Source organism: Lepidochelys kempii, chromosome 2 (genome assembly GCF_965140285.1).
Source record: "Lepidochelys kempii isolate rLepKem1 chromosome 2, rLepKem1.hap1, whole genome shotgun sequence".
Classification (NCBI taxonomy): Eukaryota; Metazoa; Chordata; order Testudines; family Cheloniidae; genus Lepidochelys; species Lepidochelys kempii.
Window position 1 is genome coordinate 157,771,321 of NC_136381.1, and position 23,194 is coordinate 157,794,514.

Consider the following 23,194-nt stretch of genomic DNA (forward strand, 5'->3'; position numbering starts at 1 on the left):
TTCACACTGTAAATAGGACAGTATGGCCATGTCTCATTTTTTAACATTATTCATATCTTAACATCTTTTAGGCTATGTTTACACTACAGACCTTATTGCTGCTGTAAGGTCTCCCATGTAGCCACTCTATGCCAGTAGGAGAGAGCTCTCCTGCCAGCATAATTAAACCACTCCCAATGAGCGGTGGTAGCTATGTCGGTGGGATAGCCTCGCCTACCAACATAGTGCTCTCCACACCAGCACTTTTGTCAGTGAAACTTATGTTGGTCAGGGGTGTGTTTTTTTCACATCTGTGACCGACAAAAGTTTTGCCAACAAAAGTATTAGTGTAGACAAAGCCAAACATTATATAAACTCCTGAAACCAGCATTTGTTTGGTGTCCTCTAGATTTTTATTTCTGCTTGTCTTACTGGACACTTGAAAACTCAGTCCCTGTAAACAAATGAAAATAAAATAAAAATACCAACACCCCCGCACACACACACACACACACATACTTCTTTCATTCCTACTGGGCAAAATTTTAAGGTTCCAGAACTGTACGTTATTCAGCTCTAAGAGGACGAGTTATCTGCCAAGGTAGTTTTATTATTTATGGACTGAACCGATTGATTCCGATAGCTTATTTTTTAAGTAGCTTTGCAGTCACCTCATTCACAATAGTTATGCCCTTTAGAAATATGCTTTAAAACACTATTTATCACAACCACATAACATCATTCAGTAATAATTACTGGAGGAAGGGCCATAAAGCAGAACACTTTCTTCAACAATTGTTCACACAAGGAAATGAGTTAGATCCTTGAAGAAATCAAAAGAGCTCAAAACAACTTGCCTACACATCAGTACATTGTCTTTAATTAGCATTCTGGCAAATGTCTTAGTGAAATGTGTTTTTAAGAAATGTATTCTCTGATTGCACAGAAATGACACCTCCATACAGATTGCTGCGAATTCAAAATATGTACAGCAGATGGAATTTATAACAAGCAGCAGCCACTACATTATGTTGTTTTATTAAAATTAAAACAAGCAGGTGTGTTATGATAAAACTGTGATAAAAATTAAGCAAACAGAGGTTCATATTAGTCATTGCTTTAATCCAGTTTTCCACCACTGTAACTCTGTTGATTACACTGGAGTCATACTGGTGTAGTGTACAACTGGAGTAACTCAATAGTGAATCAGACCCAGAATATTTTAAACATCACATATCAGTCAACAGATCACATAGTTTACAGACAACAATAATTCAACTCAGGTACTTCAAAACATCCCTGGGAATTGTGTGTACGTGTATAATTAGAATTCTGCCAATATAATCAACATTTACCATCATTTTAGTACATCAAGAGAATAACTAAGCAGAAGAAACAATGCATTTGTAAATCAAGTTAAATGAGTTCCCCACCTTTAAACCTGCTATACCTGGTGGACCAGTATCCCCTTTTTCTCCCTGAAATGCAGATACATAGGTCATGTTAAATATCAAAATGCAGTACAACTACAGTGATTAAAAAAAACCCTTGCTTGTTTAGAATTAAATAAAGTGCTCTCTTCAGCTCTGCATTACTACAGCTTTATGGTGGTGTAACTCCTCTTTCCTTACAGAGAGAATGGAAATATTTTGATTTCAACAAAGTTACACCAGTTTAAAATAGAAATAATCATAGAATATCAGGGTTGGAAGGGACCTCAGGAGGTCATCTAGTCCAACCCCCTGCTCAAAGCAGGACCAATCCCCAATTTTTGGCCCAGATCCCTAAATGGCCCCCTCAAGGATTAAACTCACAACCCTACATTTAGCAGGCCAATGCTCAAACCACTGAGCTATCCCTCCCCCATTGCATTGATGAATCAAGCCCAAGACATAATGAGTTTGTTTGCTGAAAATATATTCTTTTAGGAATGCTTTTACTCATGATAATTAGACTTCACTGGCTTCTGGTGGAAAAAGAAGTTTTTCATAATAATCAATGATCTCATTATCCATAAACACAGATTTTAGATATGTATTTATCAGCTGGAAACAGAACACTAAGGTCACTGTGGTAGATGACCGCACCTGTGCTATGAATTAAAGTCACATAATTGATCTGGGATGGATAGCTCTATCTAAAAATATGATGAGTTATGTTGTACTAAACTTATCACTTAGTTGAACATTAAACTCCATGTGATTTCTAGTTGGATTTCTAGAGCCTTTTGTCACTCAGAGTAGGTGAAAACTGAATTTTGCTTCTGGCTTCACATGGTAATGAAAATCAGTTTCATCTGTGAAAAGTGGGTGAAAAACCCTACAACTAGCTCAGAATGGTGACATTGTACATCTACTTTATACCCACTTTGCCCTGGAGTAAATTACTTCATGAGGTACAAGGCAATGGAAAAATCAGGCCCTTTCATTGTCTGGGCAGGAATCACTCAAGAGCTGCCAACAAAAGGCTTGTTATAAATGGGGGGTAATAGTCAATGTGTTAAAATCCATAAAGTGATTCACAGGATTCTACGCACATCCCATTAGTATCTGAGACCCAGAACCTCAAAGATATTTAGGTGTCTAGCTCCATGGAAATTAGGCATCTAAATACCTTTGAGGATCTGGGCCTTAATGCCTCACAAATAAATGAATTTATCCTAACAACACCCTTGTGAGGCAACCATTATCCCCATTTTACAGATAGGGAGGTGAGGCATAGAGAGATTAAGTAACTTGCCCAAGGCCACATAGGAAATCTGTGGCAGAGCTGGAAATATCTTGGAAATCCCATGCCAGTTCTTTCACCACAGACCATCCTACCTTGCTTCTATCACTGTGGTTACAAGGGGTGGGTCTTTTGGAAAACAAAAAGGCAGGTTTTTCTATAAAGCACAGAGTCACTTCCTGGAACTTAGACACCCACACATTTTGGGAGCTATAACATGTAACCTTGAGCTAACAAAGGACAAAGAGGGATTGCACTGAGCCAAAACACAATGGGATAAAACAATGAATTTCTCCTGCCATACTATAACCAATCCTTCCAACCAAAAACACCTATTATTGCCCATCTAGTGATATTTTTAGTGATATTATTCTAGCATGTTTGCATTATGATTCCTCTCTTTCCTTATCCAACAAGTGTAGCTTTAAGACATCCTGAACTGGATTTGTGGTGATTGCTAGTCAGGATAAGCAAGGCTGGATGCTCTGACTGAAGAGTTCAGAGGAAACTCTACAAGGGGAACCTCATGTTGTTTCCTAAGTCCTATTCAGACTTACCTTACAGGGTATGAGCATGATCTGTCCCTGAGTATCCCAATTTGCAGAGGTGGTGAGCCCCTGCAGCTTTCTTTGACTTCCATAGGAATTGTGTGTGTGTGCAGCATCTTTGTAATCAGGCTACTTACGCAGGTGCCTAAATATAGACTTAGGTGCCTACCCATAGGCTCTCAAGTTAGAATGTTTTGGCCTTGGTGTTTATTTATTGTGATATTGTACAATATGTGCCATATAACTAGGACCCTTGGCTTGCAGTTTTTACTGAAAACCTCCAAAAAATTCCTGGGTTTTGAAAAAAGCAGTATTTGGATTTTTCAGCTGCTCAAATTCCCCAGACCCAGCTCCCCCCCTCACTGACTCTTTGCTGGCCTCCTCAGCATGCCTGTGCAGAGGAGAACAACTGCCAGTTGGTGGCTATCTCAGCTGCACAGTGGGGGGAGCAAGAATGGCAGGGAGACTGTGGAGATCACCAACTGCTGTAGTGACAGGCCACAAGGAGAGGAAAGCTGTACCCCTGAGCACTGGCCCCTCCTGATCCCAGCCCGTCAGCGTGGCCCCAGGGCATACAGTCTCGTCCCCTTCCCTCCACCCTATCTTGCAGGGCACCCCTTTCCACCCATCTCCCTCCCACCCATTGCAAGTGTATCAGGCAACCCGTTCCCCAATAGGCACCTGCTTCTCCAAGATGGCCGCTGTGAGCAGCTGGGTTTAGAAACATGTTACTACTCAGAGAGGAACCCCAGGGCACAGAGCTGGGTCCACTTCACCAGCTGGACAGAGCCCCCTCCTGTCCCTGGGCTAGTAAGAGACCACACCAATCCCCCCATGGGACCAGGGAGTGAGCTGAGAAGTGCTGAGACTCTTTGAAAGAGCTGCTGGGAGTCTACGTGAACCGGGACTTTTGGAATTTACACTGAAGACCTTATATCAAGTGTAACTGCTCAAGTCAACAGTAAACTGTTTTGTAAAAACGAAGGTTTTTTGCAATGGGGATATAATGGTTTCATAAACAATAAACTCATGTTCCTCTAAGGGCAAGTATACATGTGCAGCGCCGCAGCTGTACCATACAGCTGGTGTGGTGAAGACGTTCTGTGCCGATAGAAGACAGCTCTCCCATCGGTATAGCTCTGTGCACACTAGCGCTTATGTTGGGGTAACTAATGTCACTCAGGGGAGTGGAATATTCACACTCCTGAGTGACATAAATTTTGCCAATATAAGTGGTAGTGTAGACATAGCCTAATTGTTGCTTTCTTTCTGAACCCCAATACTAAACCTGATATTTACCTGGAAAACCATGATGTTAATTTTTTGCATTGATTTTCACCCGTTTTTAAATTCTTGAAATAAAAACTGATAAATTCCTGGAAAATTAATAAATAAATACAATTTGGAAATGAAAGGCCTTACATATAGCATTTAACTACATGTTTAGCAAAGCATGCAGGGCAAAATACTGCTTTCACTACTCTGGTGTAAATGTGGAATAACGCCATTAAAGCAAACCCCAAAATTACATCCTTGCTATTGAAAGAAAAATTTGGCCCATGGTATTTAGGACATGTCAATGTTGGTCAGAAAGCACTTTTTTTGTTTGTTTTTTAAAAAGAGAAAGCTTTGGTGCAAAAGAACAAAAGCAAAAGTGACCTGAATTACTCTAAATATGGCAAACCAAAGTCGAAAATGGAAAATACAAAAATATGCTGGCTTTCAAATGTAGTTTGTTATATCAGTTACCTTTGGTCCCATTGGCCCACGCTGTCCAGTCTCCCCAACAGGACCCTACAAAGTATTCTGAGTTTACTGATATATCAATATATAATTTCATATTAATTTTTTCTCAGTAACAAACAAGCTAACAATCACAACCATGGAAAAGTCTTTTAGTAGCAGTTTCAACAGAAAGAATTAAAATGCAAATTTTTTAAAGAAATTTTGAAGTCTATCTGTTTAATATTTTCTTGTAATAGGCAGAGTATATAGTGATAGTTATATTTAAAGTTGCCCAAGTGTTTCCATTCTAAGGAGTTGCTTATAATTTTTTTCAATCACTTACCTAACTGGCTGAAATTCTGGAGGTATGTTCTCAGCCTGGGAGCAGTATTTTTGAAAAGTTTAAATCAAAATGATGTTGCCATTTTTAAGATTGGGGAGAATAAAAAGAAATATACTTTCCCTATTATAAAACATATCTTTGTGACCCTTTTTTTGAGCAGCCCGGGGCTGGAAGTGGTGTTAGATGGTAAAATGTAAAATTTGGCAGGAAGTGACAGTATTCCCTATCTTGCAGAGGTGACTTTTGGTGTTCTGGTGAAAACTGCTTATGATTTGTCAACATTATAAACATTTAAAAAACCCTACTTTATGCATATGCACTGAATTTTTGTAATGCAACCACTTAAACTGCCATTGGTTGTTTGTTTTTGCTGTCTCTGAAAGCTTAGGGCAGGTCTACTTTTAAAAATACCCCAGCAGCAGTGCATCTGCACCCAATTAGTGCTTCATGAAGACACTACCTATGCCAAGGGGAGGGGTTCTCTTGTCAGTGCAGGTAATCCACCTCCCCGAGAGGCGATAGCTAGGTTGAAAGGAGAATTCTCCCATAGACCGAGTGCTGTCTACACCATGGATTAGGTTGGTTTAACTGTGTCACTGAAGGGTGTGCATTTTTCACACCCCTGTTGGATGTAGTTATATGATCTAATTTTCTTGTATAGACCTGGACTAAGATTAGGAAAGTTCCTAGGTAGTTTCTCTTGAGTTAGTGAGATTGCACTGCCTTCTCCAGTGCGATAAGTATTGGTGCCAAAAGAGTGCAGCCTTCTTCCATTTGAAAGAGGCCTGGTCTACACTAAAAAATTAAGTTGATTTAACTACTTCCAACAGGGGTGTGAAAAATCCACTCCCAGAACAGCATAGTTAAGCAAACCTAACTCATAGTGTAGAAGGAATAATTCTTCCATCAACCTAGCTACCACCTCGTGGAGAGCTGGATTAGCTACGCTGAGCCCTGGTCTACACTACAGAACTACATCAGTATAACTACATTACTCAGGGGTGTGAATAATCCACCCCCCTGAGTGACATAGTTATACCGACCTAAGTGCTGGTGTGGACAGCTCAGGAGAGCCTTTCCTGATGACATAGCTATCTCCTCTCATGGAGCTGGAGTTATGAAACCGATGGGAGAGCTCTCTCCCATCGGCTTAGAGCATCTTCACCAGAAGCTCTAGAGTGCAAGTGTAGGTGCCGATGCAAGTTTCTAATGTAGACTTGCCCTGAGGGAAGAACCCCTCCCGTCAGCGTAGGCAGTGCAGCTGTGATACTGTAGGATTTCAAGTGTAGATAAGCCCATAGAAAGGAGTCCATGAAATAAGGCAGGAGTACTTTTCTCACCGACTGCACATATTATGCATTACAGAGCTTTCCACTGGTGTCTAGCAAATAGATAAACATAACACAAAGTCTTTGTTGTTTCATTTTCCTTTGTCAAGAATGCACAAAATTAAATACAAAAGAATTCCAAGGTTGCAAAGTGAGACACGCAAAAGTCAGGAAATGATCAAGTTAAGGTTGCCAGCACAGCCCTAACTCAGTTCCTGTTCATGTATGCTTTACAATACAGTCCTGATCCACACTAGATCATCTACTGTCTCAAAAGAAGTTCCTTCTGAATAGAACAGATTAAAATACGGTTATGTTCTCCTTAAACCAGATTTACAGACATATGGCAGGAAGTCAAACCCAAGGAGTTTTTGAGTAACACCTACTTCCAGCTGGTGACTGAGTGACAGTCAAAGCTCACGTTCTTACAAAAGGCTGTGGAATGTACTTGAGGTGGAGTGAAATCTCACAGAGTCACATAGAACTGGGGATAGTATCCTGAGACACTTGGGAGAGAGAGGGTTCTCTGACTTAACATTTACAGATACAGCTGCTTTTGTTAACGTTCTGAATGCAGAGCTGCCCTTGCAGGTATAACCAATGCAGTGCTGTGTTTCTGAGTCTGCAGACAGACTGAAACAATGACTCAGAGGCGTGAACTCCCCTGCCTCTTAATCTCAATGGGGTGTCAGCTCTACAGCCCAATGATGACACTTGGATGTCAACATTAACTGTCCCACTGTTGATCGTTTGAGCAGATACAATGGAGAAGGGGTCAGAGTGAAGAAAGTGAAGTTGAATATGATAACAAGGCACTGAACAATTAAATATAGGGCTGTCAAGCGATTAAAAACATTGTGATTAATCGCACTGTTAAACAATAATAGAACACCATTTATTTAAATATTTTCGCATGTTTTCTACATTTTCAAATATAGTGATTTCAATTACAACATGGAATACAAAGTGTTCAGTGCTCACTTTATATTTATTTTTGATTACAAGTATTTGCACTGTAAAAACATAAAAGAAATTGTATTTTTCAATTCACCTAATACAAGTACTGTAGTGCAATCTCTTTATCATGAAAGTTGAACTTGCAAATGTAGAATTATGTAAAAAAACTTGCATTCACAAATAAAACAAGGTAAAATTTTGGAGCCTGCAAGTCTACTCAGTCCTACTTCTTGTTCAGCCAAACCCTCAGACAAGTTTTACATTGTTTTGTTTTGAGTGCAGTTATGTAACAAAAAAAAAAAAATCTACATTTGTAAGTTGCAATTTCATGACAAAGAGATTGCACTACACAACTTGTATGAGGTGAATTGAAAAATACTATTTCTTTTGTTTATCATTTTTACAGTACAAATATTTGTCATAAAAAATAACATACACTTTGATTTCAATTACAACACAGAATACAATATATATGAAAATGTAGAAAAACATCCAAAATATTTAATACATTTCAATTAGTATTCTATTGTTTAACAGTATGATTAAAACTGCGATTAATTGCAATTAATTTTTTGAGATAATTGCATGAGTTAACTGCGATTAATCGACAACCCTAATTAAATATTTAAGTACTACATAAAAGCTATATTCAACCTTTAATATTGGGCGTGGGAGGGAAGAGTAGAGAGCCCTAAAATTATAGCCCAGCCCACGGACTATAATTAAAAACAGAATTCAGCCCTCTTCACCACATATACTTGGCACCACCGCTTTAAACAGAACTACCAATTTCTTAATACAAGGTTGAATTAAAGATTTATATAAACTATACAGCAGATTGTCACTGTTTTATAATTATTGCTATAAATTACACACAAAATGATAATATGAATCTTTTGTTCAATGTCTCTTTCAGAAATTACAATCCCATCTAAAGAGATTGTGACAGAACAGATGAAGTACAAACAAACCCAATGTACCTCCTAATAGCTTGTTTTAATTAAAATCCTCTTAGAAGCAGACAATCTTCTTTTTAACACAGGCAGAAACCTCTAGGGGTTTTATAGGATGTAAGTAGCTCACGATGGCAAAGCTTTTCTGCAATAATGGCATATATCTGAAATCTGGTGTCTGCTTTATTGACCCAAGGCAAGGAAAGCAAATGTGGACAACAGGGAAAGCAAACTTTCAGAGTTTTGTTCAAAATCAATAAAACATGTTATCTGTTGGCTACAGCAGACTAACTTGGAAATAGCACCTGCACCGAAAGCAACTCAGAGTAAAGGTGTCATGTAGACAATTCAGAAGGGGCAAGTTTGGCTGCTTGCTTATTTCAGCTGTCTGGCTGCGGCTTTTATTTTTGAAATACGATAGTTTTGGCTACTCTTATTGTTTAAAACAGAATATAAAGAGATGATGCACTCTCTTAAAATGAAACCTGGGTCAAGTGATGTTTCAGCATCATCAGTGAAGCATCAGATCATTTCAGCCCCTGGCTTTTAAAACTGGCCCCTAACACAGTGTTGGCTCCAGCATTCAGCAATCTCTCTAGGCTGGGGGGCCAGGTCCCTTCCCCCAAAGTTATGCTGGCTTCGGACAGAGGGAATGCACAGGAGCAAAATCTGCAAAGAGGGCAGCTGTGGTGGTGGGAAATGGCAGAAACCTTCCCTCCACCAGGTAACACAGCGTTAATCGTTGGTGGCACTGCTATAATGAAGGCATGACCAAGGTGGCTGGGAACACATTGATCAGTGCACCCTGACTGAGAGCAGTCCAATGGAGTCCCTGATAGATTTTAGAGTTGCTCAGACTGGCAAAAATTCTAGGGAGAGTGATGGAGGAAACAATACCATGCTCCAGCCCTGACTGGCTCAGTAAGGGGCATTTGGTACTTTCCTGCTCTAGGCAGAGTGAATCTGGCTCAAATACACCAAAAAAACCCAACTGTCTGTGATGTGAACTCTGTGCAGAACTCTACAGCTTACATCAGAATGGGAAAAAGCCGACATAACCGCTAGGTCCCGTGTTTGCTTTTATTGGTGCAATGCTCATGAAACTGAGCAACTAACACAGCTGTGAAACCAAGCACAGGGAGGGCAGGTATGTGCAGCATTCTCAATCCACTTCAGTCCCCACCTGCAATATCCCCTACTCTTCAAGTCTTCAACTGTTTTTAAGCAGAAACATCCTATTATGCCCAAACATATGATGACTTTGTGATATAAACAAATGCCCTGATTAATTATTCTATGTGACCTACAACTCAGAATTTATAGTTAGGTCTCTGAAAGTGAAAGGCTAGAACATTAACCCAGTGTGTCATTCCAAGTGGTGTATTTCACAGGTCTGCCAATCATAGCTGAGGTACCACATATGGTGGTGCACTGAATTGCCCTTTTAAAGACTTACTTTCATTTCACTATGGAAAGCATGTCTGAGTCTGCTTCTGAACATTGGTGAAACAGTGAATTTGTGTCAATTTCATTTAATTGTTCATTTTGAATTCACAGAGTTTACAGAACAGCACAACAGCAAAAAAGTATTAGAATTCAGGAAAGCAATTTTGGAAAATAAAGGAATCCAGGCTGTGGGGTATGGAAGAGGGAGTAGAAGAGTTTTCACAAACTCCCCGAGTTTGTATCTTGGAGATTATGAACAAGAAGTGGTCACAGTAGGCAGACAGTGACCCTGGATACTGAAGTCTACAATGTCAAAGGCTGCAGAGTAAAAAGGATAAAGGCGTATGAGACAGAAGAAGAGGCTTTTAGACAATCAGCACTTGGTCATTCGAGACCTCTGTAAAACAAATTTAAATGGAATAGAGGGGGTAAAAGCTAAATTATAGGAGATACAAGGGGAGTTAGAAGAAGAACATAGAAATTGAAATTCCAGACCAGAGCAGTGGTCTGTCTAGTTCAGTATCCTGTTACGGACAGTGGATACATACGTTCCAGATGTTTCAAAGAAGGTGCAGGAAACACATTAGTGGTCAGTTGTGGAATAAACTACCCAGAGGAGAAATCAGTCACAGGTTGGCTTATGCCAGGATACATAAGAGTGTCACATTCATTCTAAAAAAAGGATTGTATCTTAGCTAATGTAATTAGAGATGTTTTTATTATCTGTATAAATGTACAGTCACTCTGAATCCTGACAATATTTTGACTTCACTCTTGTGGCAGTGAGTTCCACAGGTTGGCTATACATTGTGTAAAATGATTATTTTCTTCTCTGTTTTAAATGTGTTGCCTTTCAACTTCACTGACTGTTCCTTTAACCTTGAGTTATGAAACTGGGTATATTTACCTTCTCCTCGTTATTTTGTATCCTTCACTGTCATGTATACTCTTATTCATCTCCGCACTAAACTAAGCACTCTCAATCTTTTCAATCTCTCCTCATGCAGAACCTTGTCCCGGCCTCTAATCCTTTTTATAACCCATCTCTGTACCCCTTTCTTTTGAATACCTCTTTTTTGAGACAGGATGACCAGATCTGATAGGAGTATTCTAAGTGTGGGCACACATAGATTTGAGTAATGGCATTATAATAATCTTCAGTATTATTTCCTCTCTCATTCTCTATACAGCCTAACATTGTTTGTTTGGGGGTTTTTATTTTTTATTTTTATTTTGACAGCTCCTACACTTTGAGCAGACCCTTTCACTGACCTTTACACAATAATTCTTTCTCCTGAAAAGTTTGTTAATTTAAAAATCAAGGTTGCATAACTAGGCAGCTTGAATAGTGGGGCTGGTGGAAAAAAAAGGAGGAAGGAGAAGTGTTTTGGGTTTTTTGAAATATTTAGGTGAGAAAAAAGTATGTATTAAGGCTAATGGAAAGGAGCAGATAACGAGGTAGTGAAAAAAAACCTGCACTTTAACCCCATAAACTTTTAAAACTGTAACAGATCAGAAAATATATAAACTAATCAACTGTCCCAAAAAATTACATAAAAACTATACAGATTTTCTCGGCAACAACCTTGATAATTTAGTGCAACATAAATCTAGAGCTACTCAATCAAAACCAGTAGAATCACTCCAGATTTCACCTGTGAGAGACAGATCGAGATCCTCTACTCCACATTTTTCTTAAGACAGAAAGAATAGACTGTTTCTGCATAATTCAGAATAATATAATATGGATGAACTAGTTAAAATACCCAAAGTCTTCTAGTCTTCCAGACAGACAGAATATAAAATGGGAGGAGTATATTTCAAATGATTTTTTTGTTTGTTTTGAAAACTAAATAAAAAACCAAGCCAAAAACCTTACATTTGGCCCTCTTGATCCTGGAACTCTGGGTTCACTCAACAAACTGATGCTCCCTGACCCTTCCATGTCCTATCGTGAAAGAGGAAAGAATCACAGAATGTTACATTTTACCCTCACATCCATTTTACATCAGGACTTTCACTTGAATCTTAAAAAGTGAAGACATTGAAGAAAAAACAAATATACTTTAAATTTTTCTCCAAAACCATTTTTCTGTCAGTTCATTGCTAAGTATTAGAGGTGAGCTATATTCAAATGTGGGAACAGCACAGTGATCCTTTGTGTCAACTGAGAACCTCGCAGAGTGATAGGTTTGTCACTTTATCAACCTTCCGCATTATTTCACATTGAAAAAAACAGGAGGATGGAGTGAAAGCAACTTTCCATTTTCAAGAGTACTTTGTAATACTTTAAATTCTGGTGTAGGATTTGTGTTTTGTCATTTAACTATCTCAAAGCATTATGCTGCTTTGTATAGCTGTGTGTATTGTAATTAATTTTCAAAGCTAAATTGCTTAAACATTTATATCTGTTCTGGCAAAGGAGGCTCTGGAGGCATTTTGCCAAGCAGCCTAATTATGATTCAAGAACTAAAGTTATTTCTTCCTCTCACAATTGAACGTTGGGCTCCTGCCTGCAATTACTGTGGATGCAAAAGGCGATTCACATGGCTCACTGAAATGAGCATGAGCTGAGAGAACAGCAATGTCCATACATGGGGAAAGGCTCTCTGAAGCAGAGGGCAGATCTTGATTACGAGGAAATGTGCATTTTCTTTAGATACATGCCAATTTTACAACAGGGGAGACTGCAACACTTTTTCTCAGTCTGTTTCTACCTCACTTATACTCCACACCATCAGGGCAGAAAAGTAAAGCTGAATGCTGCGGAGCCCTTTTTTCCTTCTTTCCACAAACTGTAAGTCAAAGGGCATCAAATATCAAATGAAATCTCTATTGAGATGATGAGCTTTGAACTGTTTAGCTGTTTGCTCACTTCCCAAGGTGAATGCACTTGTGCTGCACGTTCCTTCGCCTTGCCTCCATTGCTCTTTAATTGGTCTCCTTGTGGCAATATTTTTCCATCGAAGACCATGCCTAATGCCTATTTTATATAACACACTGTCATTTTTGACACTCATGTGTTTTTATTAGGTTTACCAGGTACCTTCTGTAATACAGACTGTTCTTTTGGCAAGCACAAGGGCCAGCAAACCCTGTCTCTTTCTTTCCCCAGTGCAGCTCAGTTTTGGCACATAATTAATAACAGTTGCTATCAAATGCTGAAAGCAGTGCTTTGCAGAAGAGACATGCTTAGGGCAATAAACAGATTGCCAACCAAATGCTAGCATTGCCCTAATGAAACTGGCATACCAACTTGAGAACAGGCACAGCATTGTCTTCAGATGGCAGAAGGAGGAATCAAAATGATCATGCAGGATCAGCAAGTCTATTCCTAGATGGGATTTCCAGCTAGACATGGGGAAAGGACAATCATCCTGATCTTCCTGGCTTATGATTAAACAAATACAGTTCTGCTATTCCAGCTCAGAGCTGGCTGGCCAATTTATGTTGTTGGAACCAGCCCTTTCTACACCTCTGTATGGTGCCAATGCAATGGGGCCCCAATCCTGATTATCTCCTGCAATTCTGGCAACTTCACACCACTCAGACTTAGGGGGAGGAAAAAGGAAAAATTTGGCCCTAATTAGCCAGCTGCAAATTCCCTCTGCACAAGAGACCTCTCGGTTGGGCTAGAGGGGCAAAGCTGGCATCTATGTCAACTTCCCAGGGACCATGTGGGGATTGAGACAGAGCACTCTCAAACTTCACCAGCTCTCAAGGAGTTGATGGTCCTAGTTCCCAGCTAGAGTTCCTAATTACCTGGCATAAGGCATAGCCCCCTGTAGGGGCTCTGACTTATGTTGGGGTTTGGAACATGGATGGCCATAACTGGATCCTAACTGCAAAAAGAAAAGGAGTACTTGTGGCACCTTAGAGACTAACCAATTTATTTGAGCATGAGCTTTCGTGAGCTACAGCTCACTTCATCGGATGCATATCGTGGAAACTGCAGCAGTACCTGTGTGTATATAAAGTCTGCTGCAGTTTCCACGGTATGCATCCGATGAAGTGAGCTGTAGCTCACGAAAGCTCATGCTCAAATAAATTGGTTAGTCTCTAAGGTGCCACAAGTACTCCTTTTCTTTTTGCGAATACAGACTAACACGGCTGTTACTCTGAAACCTGTCAAATGGATCCTAACTGTCCTCATCCCATCCTGAACCAAGAGGTTCCCTAGTAACAAATACAGTGGTGCTCCTTAAAAACTAATGCATTGCCTGAGATATCTACTGGCCAGATTCTGGTATCTTTATTCTGGTTTAGTAGCACTTTAGTCCATTAATAGTTCCATTGACTTCAATAGAATTACTTGGGGAGTAAGGTATGAATAAGGGTATCAGAATTTGTCCTTAAATAAGGACATAACCTCCGTATTTAGCATATTCAATGTATTTCCTAGAGTAAGTATAGGGAAGTATAAAGGAACAATGCAAACACTGAGGGAACCACATTTATATATCTCAGATAAAACTGACAAGTTCTAAAGGTCTCCACTCTATCCTGGATAAGATGTTTGCAAATTGTCAGCCAAACATTTTTTATTCCTCGTATAAAGTTAATCTTGGGTACTGGTCTGATGTATATTATGTCCTATACAGAAAAAAAAATTAGCTAGAGAGCCTTTCTTGAACTGAACAGCCAAACAAACAGGGAGAGAGAGGGTGACCCATACATAGGCATAGATGGAGGTTAAATGCCAACCTTTTAACCTTAGCAAAAATATGGATGTTTAAAACCCTACCACAGCCTGATCCTCTACCCCAAGTCTGCCAGAAAGGGAAGACAGAATTTACCTCAGTGTGTTTCACTCACAGTGCTGAGATTCAGATATTTTTCTGCACTATGAACTGTTTTCAGATAAAGGACTGAACTGAGCCCTAGGTGAGTTCAAATTTTAAAACAGAGGAGGCACTATATGCATGAATAAAATGTAACGTCTCAATTTTCATTTGTTTGGTTTTGTGAGAAAATGTTCCTATTCAGGATTACACTGCATGATATCACTACCAAATTTCTGCATTTTGTGTCTTTTAGGCTTGCATAACTGACCCACCTATACCAAACTTATGGCCTCTAAAATGATAGCATGTGAAAACTGGCATGTTAAAGCAGAACCCGAAGCTCAGGTTTAATGCACAACAGCAGCTGTCATCATATATTTAAGTCTACACTATAAATTATTTACACACTAAAATAAACTACTAAAGTGGTTGTGAAAATTGTGTGATAAGAGCTTTAGCTTATAGCACAACAACAATTCTGATGTTGGTATTAAGATCACTGAATATTTATATATTTATATTTATTTATTATACTTAAATATTATTTATTTATATTTATATATTTATATATATTATTACTTATATTTATTTATTATACTATATTATAAGATCACTGAATATTTATACATCCGATGAAGTGAGCTGTAGCTCACGAAAGCTCATGCTCAAATAAATTGGTTAGTCTCTAAGGTGCCACAAGTACTCCTTTTCTTTTTGCGAATACAGACTAACACTGCTGCTACTCTGAAACCTATATAAAAGTAAGTTAAAGAAAGCAATTACCAATGAACAATAATTACTGCCAAATAGAGGGCTAAGTTCCACAGAGATAAAAAACAGCAAACAACTTATCTGTAGATTGGGAGAAAATAAAGTAAACCTGAAGAGAAACTTTATAGACAGTATTCAGTTTGATCAAATTTGTCTTAAAGATAGTTAGACATGAAAAGTGTTAATGAGTATGCTGTCCTTCCATTGAAACCAATAACTTTGTATATACAATTAACTCTTTTAGTAGAAGAGCACCTCAAATCCAAACCCATAGCCTGGGCCAGGTGGCCCCGGTGGTCCTGGTGGTCCTTGAGGCCCAGGCTTTCCAGGCTGCCCATCAGCACCTGCCTGGCCTTCTGGGCCTGGTGATCCAATATCTCCAGCATCTCCCTAAAGCAAAAGGGCAACAACATATGATTTTACTGAACATTTATAACAAGTAGATATAATTACAGGATTTGTCTGACTGAAAATTATGTTCACTGATTTAATTAGGCTGCAGAATAATAATCTTCTGGACTTCTTCCACCCAAGGATCTCAAAGCACTTTTCAAAAATTATTGAATTAAGATTTGCAACATCCTTGTGATGTAGGTTTTGCCTCATTTTATAAATGGGAAATGGAGACAATGAGAGCTGAAGTCATTTGCCCCAACAAAGCACATCAGTAGTCAGAGCTGGGAACAGAACCCAGGTCCCCTGATTCTCAAGCCCTGGGCAAAAAAATATTGAAATATTACAAATATTTTCATTTTGTTAATCTGCTTTATCTTTGCTTTCTTTCAACTGTTTTCAGGAAACTTTTGATAGGCAGAATACAATGCCAAACTATGGGTGACACACTATACCTGAAGGATGTTGTTATGCTATACTTCAAAATAAACAAAGTTTGATCTTTTTACCTTTGGGCCAACTGCACCAGGTAGACCTTGATCACCCTGTAAAATAAAACCAGTGCCAGTTAATTGAGCAGGATTAAATGATTTAGGCATAGAGAACACAGATACATGTTCTGCTTAATTCAGGTTTCAGTGAATATCTTTGTTGTTGAATTTACTGAGGTCACAATGCTGGTTTATAATAATCATTAAAGCTGCTGGTTAAAAAAAACAACCTTCAGTTGAGTAATTACATCTGCAAATGACTAGCACTTCCAGCGTGGTTTGTAGACAGGAAGCAATCTAGTATTTTGATTATTGCAGCAGGTTTTAGAGGTTTGGACCACACAGAATCAAATATCAAGGGTGAAATCCTCACCCCATTGAAGTCAATGGGAACATTCTCATTGAATGCAATAGGAGCAGGATTTGATCCCAATCAAATTGTTAGTATGGCCCAGTCACAGAGTGTTAACACTGCTACAGATGTTTTTATGGTTCCACTGTGGTAATCTAGCAACCTGATTTTCTGATACACACACGATCTGTGACAGATCTCTGTTTGACAAGGGATATAGGAACCTTAATACACAAGCAGAGTTCCTGTATTCGGTGTTCTCTGAATGGCACAGGTCAGACGCTGCAAATGTCAGCCTGCCTATGTACTCTACAATGAATTGACATCCATCTGTTCTTCTCCCGCACTCAGCTTTTGCTGAAGCCTCTCTCACACTCCATCTCTTTTCCCTGCCGTTCTCTTCCTATTCAGTTTACAGAATAGGCAGAAACCCAGAGTATGAAAACAGTTAGTGTGAATGGAAAAAATCGCTGAGTTAATAGCAATACATATAATGTCTGGCCAAATACTATAGGCCCTACACAAACAGACAATGGGCATTTTGACATATGAGCACTCAACCGATAGAGTAAGCACCAATGATAAAACAACAGCAGACAAATAAAGAATGAGTTGTTAGAAAAAGGAATGACAGGAAGCATGTAAAACTACTCTCGACAGATGGGAATGGATTTGGCAGACTTGATGCTGCTGCTGCTGTGCACTGACTGTTCTTTGAGCAACTGTAGCGTGCAGAGAGCTTCATTTATAATTTAATTCTTATCAAATTCATACAGTGAGGAAAATAGGCTCCGAAAGACAAGCCAACTGGCTTTATCCCTCTTTCTGAGGAACATGCTCTGAATGAAAATGGCATTCTTCCAAGTAACCCCTCTCCCCTCCAGACTTTCACCTGACAATCTGAGATGCAGGTTAATTTAATTTACTGTAACCAGGCATCTTTATTCTTCTCAGGACCCTCCCACAGGAACTGATCTTGCCCTACTGAAGTCAACCGGAACTTTGCCATTGACTACAAAGGACACAAGATCAAGCCAAAGATGCCTGAGCTCTGGAACAAGGAACTTATTTTAACTCTCTCTGGTCCATGTTGGCTTGGTGTGGGGATTACTGGAGTAGCCACACAAAGGGGGCCAGAGCACCCCATGTGTACCACAGTATTGCCAACCCTAAATATTCAAAACTCATGATTCAGCCTCAACAAAATCATGAGACTGGCTTAAATATCCTGAGATTTTTTAAAGAAAATATTGGGGTTCTTTTTCTTTGCCTTCTGTTTTTTGAGCCTTTATGGTGCACTTAGGTCCCATTTTCCAGATTTTCTCTGCAACAATAAGGGACAGAAACTTACTTGATTTTAATGAAAACAGAGATTCTCATGCAATCACTTGACTCCAGGACAGGGGTGGGCAAATGTTTTGGCCTGAGAGCCACATTGGCGTTGCGAAACTGTGCAGAGGGCCAAGTAGGGAAGTCTGTGCCTCCCCAAACAGCCTGGCCACCACCCCCTATCCGCCCCTCCCATTCCCTGCCCCCTGACTGCCCTCCTCAGAATCCCCGACCCATCCAACACTCCTTGTCCCATGACCCACCCTCCCGGGACCTCCGCCCCTAACCGTCCCCCGGGACCCCAGCCCCTATCCAACACCCCCCCCCGCCCCGCTCCCTGTCCTCTGACTGCCCCGCCCCCATCCATACCCCCACCCCCTGACAGCTCCCCTGGGATTCCCACGCCTATCCAATGCCCCCTGTTCCCCATCCCCTGACTGACCCCCCATAACCTCCACCCCATCCAATCGCCCCCTGCTCCCGTCCCCTGACTTCCCTCCGGGACCTGCTGCCCCTTATCCAACCCCTTCCTGCCCCTTTACCATGCTGCTCAGAGCAGCGGGAGCTTGCAGCCCCACCACCTGGCTGGAGCCAGCCACACTGCCTGCACTGCCCAGCAGGAGTGGCGGGCCAGAGCGCTGGCGGCATGGCGCGCTGAGGCTGCAGGGGAAGGGAGACAGCGGGGAAGGGGCCAGGGGCTAGCCTCCCTGTCCTGGAGCTCAGGGCCCAGGCAGGATGGAACCGCGGGCCAGATGTGGCCCATGGGCCGTAGTTTGCCCACCTCTGCTCCAGGAGCACCACCTTTAAGAAAACACCAAATACTGCAACACTCATGACAAAATTGCAAATGTAGGCAACATTGGCACCATATAGGTGGTTTACACCTGCCCTCACATAGGCCAGGGCAGAAGGTGAAGATGAGAATGGACTATAGAATCCACAATTAAGTAGTTCCAGTGATCTAGCGCCCCACAAAAATGCAGCGGAAAATCTGCAGCAGGGAGCTGTGCTGCAGCTATAGGTCACTCTTGGCTGGAGGGGTGGATTTCACCTGCCCCATGTACTTTACTTGCATAAACCCAATTATTACTCTGCCTTTCTGTGGATGAATTACATGGAATTGTTGTACATTATCTATTGAATAAAATAGGACTAGATGCAACAGGACATTATAAGGTTGTTCAAACATCCATTTCAGACGTTTTACCAAGCATTAGGAGCTGGATTCAGTAAACTATTCAGGGCTTCCTGCAGCTCAGAAGCGACAAAGATTTTACGCAGAACTGAGCCCTTAGATTTTAAACTTACTTTTTCTCCTTTCTTTCCAGGAGGGCCAACCATTCCATCAAGTCCAGGATGTCCTTGGGGTCCCTGCAAATGCCAGTAGATATAAGCACCTGCCCCAATCACAATGAAAATACCCTGCCCAAATGAATTTATTTGAACTAATACAACTTAAAAAATAAACTCTAATATGCCTTAGTCACCTCCTATTCTAGTGATTTGTATTTCTGAGTTTTCATTTATGATGTGTTGGTCTGTATGCAACTGAAGAGTGACACTAATACTTAATGAGAAAAAACTTTCATGTAAGGACTGATATTGCTTGCTATTATGGTCCTGATTCTGCTTTTCATGCAATCAGCAAGAGGTTTAAGTGTTTGAGGAATGCAGGATCCAGTCTTCTGTCTACTTGGAAATGTTGGCATCTCTACTTCACGGGCCAGATCCTGGACTCCAACTCTTACCCCTTTGCACCATAGTGACAGTGCCAATGGGGTGGAGAGCCACCCTAACAGGGCACTTAGGGATTCCCCTGACGTCAGGGAATCGTTGGATGGCACGGAACTGGTAAAAAGCCCATTTACAATTTTTTTTTTATACAGGACATTGGACAGAAAAAAACCCATAAGCAGCATTCCTGAGATGGACCGTGGCTGTGGCTACAGTGGAAGAGGATGGGGCTCAAGTGTGCAACACTCTAGCCATCTCCAGCTGGAGGAGTGACCATTCTAGCCAATATAATTTAGAGCCTCCCTTAGGCCCTTTTCCCTGTTCCCAATCCCCAGTCCTGCAAGGAGCTGTCTGACTGTTCCCACAGACAGGCCCAACACACGTTAAGTGAAACTGGAGGGGGCTCCTGGAGAAAGGAAGAAAGAAGAATGGGGAAGGGAATTTCGGGGCCCTTGTGAATGGGACTGAGACACAGGAAGAACTGTGGGGAGAGGAAAGAAGAAACAAAGAGAACAAAAGAGAACAGGGAAAAAAAGGGGAAACTCAGCCACACTGCCAAATTAAATGTGAAAATGTAATATGAAAAGCCAAAAAGGAGTTTGAAGAACAGCTAGCCAAAAACTCAAAAGGCAATAACAAAATGTTTTTTAAGTATATCAGAAGCAGGAAGCCTGCTAAACAACCAGTGGGGCCCCTGGACGATTGAGATACAAAAGGAGCACTTAAAGACGATAAAGTCATCGCAGAGAAACTAAATGAATTCTTTATTTCAGTCTTCACGGCTGCAGATGTTAGGGAGATTCCCAAACCTGAGCAATCTTTTGTAGGTGACAAATCTGAGGAATCATCACAGATTGAAGTGTCACTAGAGGAGGTTTTGGAATTGAGAAACTTAACAGTAACAAGTCCCCAGGACCAGATGGCATTCACCCAAGAGTTCTGAAAGAACTCAAATGTGAAATTGTGGAACTATGGTTTGTAACCTGTCCTTTAAATCAGCTACTGTACCCAATGACTGGAAGATAGCTAATATAATGCCAATATTTAAGAAGGACTCTAGAGGTGATCCAGGCAATTATAGACCGGTAAGTCTAATGTCAGTACCAGGCAAATTAGTTGAAACAATAGTAAAGAATAAAGTTGTCAGACACATAAAAGAACATAAATTGTTGTGCAAAAGTCAACATGGTTTCTGTAAAGGGAGATCATGTCTTACTAATCTATTAGAGTTCTTTGAGGAGGTCAACAAACATGAGGACAAGGGGGATCCAGCGGACATAGTGTACTTAGATTTCCAGAAAGCTTTTGACAAGGTCCCTCACCAAAGACTCTTACCTAAATTAAATTGTCATGGGATAAGAGGGAAGATTCTTTCATGGATTGAGAACTGGTTAAAAGACAGGGAACAAAGGGTAGGAATAAATGGTAAATTTTCAGAATGGAGAGGGGTAACTAGTGGTGTTCCCCAAGGGTCAGTCCTAGGACCAATCTTATTCAACTTATTCAAAAATGATCTGGAGAAAGGGGTAAACAGTGAGGTGGCAAAGTTTGCAGATGTTACTAAACTGCTCAAGATAGTCAAGACCAAAGCAGACTGTGAAGAACTTCAAAAAGATCTCACAAAACTAAGTGATTGGGCAACAAAATGGCAAATGAAATGTAATGTGGATAAATGTAAAGTAATGCACGTTGGAAGAAATAACCCCAACTATACATACAATATGATGGGAGCTAATTTAGCTACAACTAATCTGGAGAAAGATCTTGGAGTCATTGTGGATAGTTCTCTGAAGACGTCCACGCAGTGTGCAGCGGCAGTCAAAAAAGCAAACGGGATGTTAGGAATCATTAAAAAAGGGATAGAGAATAAGATGGAGAATATCTTATTGCCCTTATATAAATCCATGGTACGCCCACATCTTGAATATTGCTTACAGATGTGGTCCCCTCATCTCAAAAAAGATATACTGGCATTAGAAAAGGTTCAGAGAAAGGCAACTAAAATGATTAGGGGTTTGGGATGGGTCCCATATGAGGAGAGATTAAAGAGACTAGGACTTTTCAGCTTGGAAAAGAGGAGACTAAGGGGGGATATGATAGAGGTATATAAAATCATGAGTGGTGTGGAGAAAGTGAATAAGGAAACGTTATTTACTTGTTCCCATAATATAAGAACTAGGGGCCACCAAATGAAATAAATGGGTAGCAGGTTTAAAACAAATAAAAAGAAGTTCTTCTTCACACAACACACAGTCAACCTGTGGAACTCCTTCCCTGTGAAGGTTGTGAAGGCTAGGACTATAACAGGGTTTAAAAGAGAACTGGATAAATTCATGGAAGTTTAGTCCATTAATGGCTATTAGCCAGGATGGGTAAGGAATGGTGTCCCTAGTCTCTGTCTGTCAGAGAGCGGAGATGGATGGCAGGAGAGAGATCACTTGATCATTACCTGTGAGGTTCACTCCCTCTGGGGCACCTGGTATTGGCCACTGTCGGTAGACAGGATACTGGCCTGGATGGACCTTTGGTCTGACCCAGTACGGCTGTTCTTATGTTCTTAAGAGTTTGGTAGCTAAACTGCCCAGAGATTCTGTCTGTAGTGAGCGTGTTCAAGCCCAGGGCTGCAAAAGTGAGCAGTAATTTCCCTATAATTCCTCTTTATGGCTGCTACAGGCCACTGTGGTGCTGGGCAACAGAACTCAGAGCAGGGAGACTGTCTCTCTGGTGCTTGCAATCAGGGTGGCTCTGTCCCCTTCTAGTGGTGGCTGGGCCACATGTAGAGATTGATGAGCCTGCTACAGTCACTGCTGAGGAGCCCCCCAGTTGGGCAGCATTTCAAGCGGCAGCCTGTACAGGGAATTGAGATTGTGACAGAGCACAAAACGTGGCAGGTGGTTTCCAAATGTAACACTGCACCATGGAGGGCGTTGTCAGCAACGAACGAATGAGGCCCTGCACCCCAAATGTTATTACATTTGTCTGGTGCTTTTTAGGATGACCACTACTGGCCTCACATTTACCACCCTTCTCGCATCACTTTCCATTTTTACCTCCTGGACCCACTATAGTTGATACGGTATACATTTTTAACATTAACAAAATTGGAATGATTTTCATTAGGTTTTAGGTCTATTTTATATTATACAGTGAATATTTTGGCTGGGAGGGTTGAATTAACATTAAAATTGTAATTAATTATTCATTATTATGATTATTACTCATGCAGTGTACAATGATCTAAAGTCTTATCGTCATATGGCTGCAGATGTGCTTTATAGCTTTGGAGTAGCCTCAAGTACGCTATTACTTTACATTTAAATTCTTCTGCATCACT

General features: G+C 40.6%; 1 protein-coding gene across 8 annotated transcripts in view; it reads right to left on the reverse strand.

Moving 5' to 3' along the window:
- Positions 1–23,194, reverse strand: part of COL15A1 (collagen type XV alpha 1 chain) — a 282,083-nt gene that overhangs the window by 74,528 nt on the left and 184,361 nt on the right. For 5 of the 8 annotated variants that reach the window (XM_073332560.2, XM_073332555.2, XM_073332554.2 and 2 more), the window contains 6 exons: positions 19,435–19,497; positions 16,464–16,499; positions 15,817–15,951; positions 11,886–11,954; positions 5,004–5,048; positions 1,413–1,457 (listed from right to left, as the gene is read on the reverse strand). In XM_073332560.2, coding sequence (XP_073188661.2) covers positions 1,413–1,457; positions 5,004–5,048; positions 11,886–11,954; positions 15,817–15,951; positions 16,464–16,499; positions 19,435–19,497 — 393 coding nt within the window. The remainder of the gene's footprint in view (positions 1–1,412; positions 1,458–5,003; positions 5,049–11,885; positions 11,955–15,816; positions 15,952–16,463; positions 16,500–19,434; positions 19,498–23,194) is intronic. The other 3 variants (XM_073332558.2, XM_073332557.2, XM_073332559.2) reach the window with 3 other exon arrangements.